This window comes from Pseudomyrmex gracilis, unplaced genomic scaffold, assembly GCF_002006095.1.
Source record: "Pseudomyrmex gracilis isolate BER0280 unplaced genomic scaffold, ASM200609v1 scaffold_292, whole genome shotgun sequence".
In the NCBI taxonomy this organism is placed as follows: domain Eukaryota; kingdom Metazoa; phylum Arthropoda; class Insecta; order Hymenoptera; family Formicidae; genus Pseudomyrmex; species Pseudomyrmex gracilis.
The window spans coordinates 157,807-165,101 of record NW_018020876.1 but is presented as its reverse complement, the minus strand read 5'-3'; the positions used below and the strand labels follow the sequence as shown (position 1 = coordinate 165,101).

Genomic DNA, 7,295 nt, shown 5'->3' with positions numbered 1-7,295 from the left:
TTATAAGACGTATATACTATCTGTCATCGCGGTGACAGGTTGTGTTCACTGACAACACGTTAAATAAAAATAACAATAGCGTGCGCGTAGCGCACTGTTGTGCTAGTATTCTAAAAACGCTGTAATATTACTGAGTAAATGGTTTACTGATGTAATGTACTTCAAGTGATATTACGTAATCCATTTTGTAATACAAACTGTAATTAGGACCATCACGCGGTCGTCAATTTCTCGTCGAGATGTTTTGATAGCGCGAGGCTGTGTCCTTCTTGAGCTTGCCTCGCGCGCAGGTGGGTTAACGAGTAATGTCTAATCTATGCATCCGCTTATCATAATGGCTCTCGTTATATTGTGAGTATAGCTCCGGAAGCCCGCAATCCCCGCCGTCGACCACCCTCTTTTAGTCTTAGACTTTCCTTCTCCGCGGGGATGTAATAAAAATATTCCAAGCAACTGAACGATATTACGCCGTTACGTGCTCGCCGGGCGAAATTAAGCGGTTGAATGTTGTCTCCGCTGGGGTTCGAGAAGTATATAATCGTTGTATAAAGAGAATGCACATTGTGAAAGCTACGTGACAGCTCGTTACGTCGACGTTCGATGATCTGTATCCAAAGTCTATCTAAATGTTATACAAGTTCTGATCGGAAACAATATTAAATATTGCCTCGGTGAAATTAATTTTCAAGAGTATATTCGCGAACGTTATGTACATTCAACGCTAAGTTTATATTAATTTTAAAATGACCAACTTAATTTATTTTTTTATGTACAACGATATAAATCGCAATTTTACGCGTTTCACGACGAGTTAAGATTTCGTTCCGTCGTTATAATAACAGGTTTCTGGGAAACATGCGAGCTCGGCGAGTGTCGGCCGAAGCGGTGGCGTTCTATTAAGCTAAAATCAGAGCTCGCAGAGCGCGGCTCGCAGAGTCGCTCTAAATTATTATAACGCGAGGAGATCCGCGTACCTTCACGGACAATGAAAGGTACACCGTAACGTCGCGACGTTTGTTTTGTCGGCCTCGGCCACGGCCGCCACCGCCGTTCGCTCGCTCGCGCTTCGCGCACAACGATGCTCTCGCCTACATTTCGTATATTTTATTATTACTCTCGCACTTTCCGCGGCTGGACACGGTAACGTTGGCAAGGGGGTTGACGGCGGTGGTTAGCCCGTGGCCGTTATTAATGTCCGCGGCATGCCAGAAAAAGCGAGCAAAAGGCCCGCGCGCGTACCCGGAGAGAAAAAGACAGCGGGCATCGGGTATCACCGGCACACAACGGGGTGTCTCTGGGATATACACCCCCGCGACACCCCGTTAGTACATACGTCCCGCGCAGAACGGCGACACGGCCACCAGCGCGCACAAGCGCCAGGAGTTCTTAATAATTGATAAAAATGTACGCACGCACCGGTAAAGAGAGAGGAAGGGAGGTAACGAGAAAGAGAGAGAGAGAGGAAGGTAGGAATAGGACGAAAAAAAGAGCCAGACATAGTGGTGGTGACGGTGGTGGCTCTCGCCCCAGCGGCTCCGACCCTCGTGTGTCCGTCCGACTCGCCGCGCCGTTTCGTTGACAAAGGCATACGCAACGATTTATTCGCACTTTTCATCGCGACCTCTCTCGGGAATTTTTCTTCGTTCTGTCACAATTTTGGAATTATCAGAATTTATGCCTATCCCTTCGCGCTCGTGGCCGGACGCGCCCGCGCGTGTATTCTGATAGGTATTAAGCTGTCTTGATTATCATCCGCGATGGTGGTGGAGGAGGGAGGCGGCGAGGTGCTCACGGAGATGCTGCGTTCGATGGCGTTGAATATTCCTAAATAAAATGAATGGCAACAGGACTAACGCATTTAAGGGTGCTCGCAGTCCCCGCTCTAGTCGATATTTGTCGACACCGGTATAAAAAAAAAAAAAAAGAGCTTCGAAGAGAGCACATCATAAATATCTATATATTTCCCGGTCGTTTATATTAAATAAAATAGATCTATTGCTATTTAAAATCTGAATATTGTACACGTGCGTGAAAATAGTAGAACATGGAAATGTGCGAAATTGATATTATATTTAGATACATATTTCAAAATCAATTTTTAAAACAATTGACAAAAATAAAGAAAGCAAATTTTCAATGTTCGCTTCAGTGTTCAGTAATCTGATCTTCGTCTGCTGAAAATTATTGTTTGTAAACGAAATTTTTAGAAAACTAATTTTCTTGAAAAATATGTTAACAGCCGATGAGCAACAAGAAAGAGGACAAAATTAAGTTTTTAAATCGGAACCGATAAAATGTGTAAAGTAAGGTCGAATTACCTGTCACAAGCGCGACGTGGTAATACCATCGCGACTTACCGGAAATTTTTCGTCGAAAACAAAAGAATGAGAGGCCTTGCAGCGCCCGGATCTAATTAAGAAATTCTTACACGGCAGTGCCGCGCATTCTGCCACACCCTCTCTCTTCTTTTTTTTCTCTCTCTCTCTCTCTCTCTCTCTCCTATCCGGAGCACGTCTAGAAAAATTAAAAATAATTTTCCTACGTAAACGTATTAACCCCGGTGGCGGTGGACGGGCTTTTTGCGCTGCGCTTTTCTCGCAATTTGTACAAAGAACGGCACGGACCTGACTTCAAAGTAGATCTTACACGGTGTCGTATCATTTTATTCCGGAAACTTCTCTGCGTATTACTCGTTATTGCGTTTAAGTCACTGCCGCGACTTCGTCGTCTTCATTTAAGATTCCGAGACAAATTCCGTAATTCTTTTCATAAATGGACAAATATATTAAATAACGGCGGCCACGTTAAAACGCAGACGATTATGAACTTCCATACATTGGGACTACCTAAGCAGAGAGAGAGAGAGAGAGAGAGAGAGAGAGAGAGAGAGAGAGAGAGCGGTTGCTTTTGAAAACTTCTTGAAAAGTCGCTTAGTTCTTTCCGAAACGGCTGGAGCAACAAAAGAACATTAAATTTCTGTTGCAAGTTTTATTCGATTAAAGCGACTGTGTGTGCCGGCTTTATTTACGTTATTAAACGCACAAGTACGAACTATTGTTATTTTCATGTGTGAGAAAGTAAATTTGGAGACGATTTAATTGTTACACCCTTCGGTCGGAAGTCACCGACAGACAAGAGATAACGGGACGCTGTCCCCGTTTTACATCTTCCTCTTCTCCCTTTTTTTCTTTCTTGGCAATAAATTCCGGGGAAAAACCTATCTGGATTTCCCGCTCGTTCTTCTCAACGCTTAGCCTAAAAATTCATTAGATTATAAAGCCATTAATGCTCATCCGCACGGTCGAACGCGTCTCTTCTTGCTTTAGGCGCACGAGTCCAGGCGCTCGAATCGGTCTGTCTCTATGTTCACGGGGAGTTTTGTGTCTTTTACATTTTTGTTCACTCATATACGAGAAAAACTTCAGCCAAATTTTATAATTTTATTTTATATTATATTTGTCTTTAATCAGATTTTTTTTTGTTTTTAATTGCAGAAATCATAACTTCGGCGATTTTGGAGCCATCACGGAAATTCGACGAGTTCGATGGCATCCGGGGTCTACAAACGACTCCCATTTACTCGTTTTGACATCAGAGAATTCTTTTCGGTAATTGCCTGACTGTTTTCAATAATGTTATTTAAGCAAAACGTGTTCCATCGCAATTTATGATAAACGTTTTCATTTGTAAGATTAATTGTTAAAATTATATCCAACGTCAATCTTACTTAAAAGTATGTAGTAATTGTTACAACCAAAATACTTCGCTTTCCAGCGAAAAGAGCATTCCTCGATGGATTACGTGTTGTTTATAATTACAGAAAAATGCAAATTCCTTCCGGAAAACGGTGTTTTAAACTGTCGCGTTTTTTTTAACGCGCATTAGATAGGGCTTAAAAGTAAGAGAAACGTTTACAAATTAAACTTTTGGCGAGTTTTGCGCACCGAAGCGTCTGGACACAGAGATCTTAAGCTGCACTTAACTTTTCACCGCAGTTTATACGAGTGCGAACTGGGCAGCACACCAAGACTCATAAAATCCTGGAAGGTAGGCCGCGCGCCATCGGGCTCGCCGAGCTCGAAAATTCCGGACTTCGTATCTCTCGGCGAGATCGCGGTGGATTTCGATTTCGTCACTCCCACTCTGAAGAAGCCGGAGATGTTCGCTAACAAAAGCCGTAACGAGGTGAGTGAGATCGCGCTGATTTCTTCAATTAAATTGTCTAAGAAATTGTTCTTACGTTCTCTCAACAAATTGCAGATAAAAGAGACGATCGGTTGGAGTCAGATCGAGTGGCCGATTTTGGTTCTTCGTGGTAACGGCGAAGTACTTATCGTTCGCGGGAACGTTTTGTTGGAAAAGTACGTAGACGAAGTATTTGAGTTGACGCTAAAAAAAAAAAATATAAATAGTATTTACATGATATTGTCTTATTTTTGGAATTAGATGATAAACAATGTAAATAAATTACTGATATATTTTTAGAATGACAAAACTTTTGTGCGTATCTACATACAAGTAAATAATAGATATATGATATGTTATCTCTCGATGTGTGGACTATAATATGGCATATATTTAACTGTTGTTAGCTACGAAAATCCAGCGGTACTGGGCTCGCTATCTATGTATCCGCCGACTGACGATAATTACGGAATAGATTCATGCTCCATCATGTGCCTGCAAACTATCCCGCCGATAGTGGTCATCGCCATGTGCACCGGAAAGATTTATCACGCGATACTGCTGCGCGAAATATTGGACGACGACAATACCGATGACAGAAAGGTATGACGTATAATAAATATTGACAGCAACAGAACCCCGTCTATATATTTTAGATTTAGTGATATACGCGCACCACTCTCCCAATGTTGAATTGTTTTGAAATAATTCCATTTAAAAAAATAAACCCCAGCTTAGATTTCTTTTTGCTCTTCAGCAATAATTGTTTTCAACTACGTAATCGATATTTTCTGTGATCCTTTTGTTTTTTTTTTACTTTTTGTGTCGCGTTTTTTTTTTCTCAGACTTGGTCGCAGTACGGCTCCACTTACAGTCTACACACGCCAGACGACGCGCTTTACGTCTTCGAATGCATCGAATTGGAATTAGGTCTTCTATTCACGGACGAAGATAAGAAATATAATTGTCCTATTCACCTTCATTCGGATAAAAGCAATAAATCGAGGTAATGAAATTAAACAAGCGCAATTATTTCAGATTGTTTGATTAATTGTGATTGACAATAGATTGCTCAATCAATATTCCGTGTCGGTTTCGATTAAAACTATTGAGTGATCAACGATTCGGTAAATTATTTTCTACGAAACTTATTTCTATTTATAGATATTTTTGTTCTCACAATGCTGGAATTCACATGGTGAGTTTACCAATGGTTTCTCAACTGGAAGAATTTATAAATTTACCTGGTGAGTGTATACTTTCTGTTAAAAAAAAAGATATGTAGAAGGAAATAAAAGTCTGAAAACTCTAAAAGAAAATTTAAAAAAATCGGTTATTTTTTCTAATATTTTTTTAAATATAAGAAATAATAATGTAATTTTTTATTTCTTATAACAAGAGTTTATTTTGCTTTCGCAGGTGATAATCATTTGCCGTCCTTGTCGAATCAATCTATTTTGCAATATCTATTTTCTACGAGAACAAAGCACACGAGCGTGGATGAGGCTACGCCGATACTTGGTTTTGGTCTTCTTCAAGAGCCTTGTGTTTTTGTTGCTTTGTTGCACACGGGTGACGTCGTTGATCTCTCCGTTATAGATCTATATTATCTGCCAAAAGCCGAGCAATTAGAACCTGCTAATAACATTTTGAACAAGGTAAGCATTGTCAAGATGTTATGTACGGTGAGTGTTTTTGAATATTTTCTGTTTTACTTGCATTAAAAACTTGTGATCTTTTTTAAAGATTAACATTAAAATATAACGCTATCAATTTTGTTTAAGGTGAACAAAGAGTCATTTGACATGTATATAAAAAAATTATTGAGACGAGAAGTATCGCAACCTTTTACCAAGATAGGAAGTCGTACTTCCTTGAGTGAATCCTTAGAAGTGAGTATAAATATACGAATGCAGAAAATTATGACCTCTATTGGAAATTTCTCGTAATCTTTGTTACGTGCACAAAAATATTTACAGTTATCGAAGAAATCGCGTACGTAAGAAACAATTTCTATTCAACAAAGTAAAGAAAAAAAGCGCATGGAAAAATAGTCTAAATTTTAATAATAATCCAATATTAATAACTTTTATGTATTTTAGTTGTTGTATCATGCCACAAACATTTTTCGCACCCAACATTTCGTTCAGCATGACAAAGTCCGGGAAGAAATCGGCAAAAAGGTTCGTTCTTTGAAAGTTTCGAAGATACATTTGCTGAAGGAACTTGATACTTTAATGGAGACGAAAAAAGAATTGCGACAGACTGCTGAACTTTTGGCGGAGAAATATGAAGATATCAACGATAAACAGAAAGAATTTGCACGTAGAGCAGAGAAAGTTCTGAGATTGGTAAATTACAAAGAACCTTTAATGACCGCGGTTGAACGAGCAGAAGCAGAAGAATTGAGAAAAATGAGCATGAACATACGCGACATGCAGATTCGACTTGAACAACTGAAGAAAAAATCTGCTCAACAAATCGTACAAACAGACATCATTGAATCTAATGGTACCAAGAAAGAAGTAGTTTTTACACATAATCAAGAAGAAGCGATAAGACTGAATCTTAGTCAAATGTACGTATATTTATGTAATAACTTATGAAAAAACCTCATGTGTTTTGTGTAAATTGATTCGAAACATTCTTTGCGTCATATCTTTACCAAATATAATTGTTTCTATGTGCGCACATATTATATAAATGTTTTTTATTTTTTCAGGTCAAGAAACATAAAAAACTTAATAGACCAGGTGGAACAAATTAAAGCAGAGATTAGTCTTACATATATCAGCAAATAATATGAAATTTTTCTTTTACTTAGTATTTGTAATTAGTATTTTTCTTTAATGTATTTACTGACATAATATTTATATATAATATACAATTTTTGTTAAATAATTTCTACAAGACAATAAGATAACTAACAAATTGTTAAAATTCTTTCAAATTTCAATTCGTGTAAGAACAAAAATTTGTTTAATATATATGTATATAAGTATATGTAATAAAAATATCTTTTATTAAATCTCTTAATTTTTAAAAATTTATATACAAAGTGGTATTACACATACTGATCAATTTATACAAGAGATTAGAAGATATTTGTA

At 38.2% G+C, this 7,295-nt stretch overlaps 1 protein-coding gene across 1 annotated transcript; it reads left to right on the top strand.

The window, feature by feature from the left end:
• The first annotated feature begins 334 nt into the window (after positions 1-334).
• Positions 335-7,048, top strand: LOC109859837 (nuclear pore complex protein Nup88). The gene is made up of 11 exons (XM_020438435.1): positions 335-351; positions 3,495-3,608; positions 3,996-4,185; positions 4,261-4,361; positions 4,593-4,788; positions 5,031-5,191; positions 5,350-5,432; positions 5,605-5,843; positions 5,970-6,077; positions 6,288-6,763; positions 6,908-7,048. The coding sequence occupies exons 1-11, from the start codon at positions 335-337 to the stop codon at positions 6,984-6,986; spliced, it is 1,764 nt and encodes a 587-aa protein (XP_020294024.1). The 3' UTR covers positions 6,987-7,048.
• The last annotated feature ends 247 nt before the right edge of the window (positions 7,049-7,295 follow it).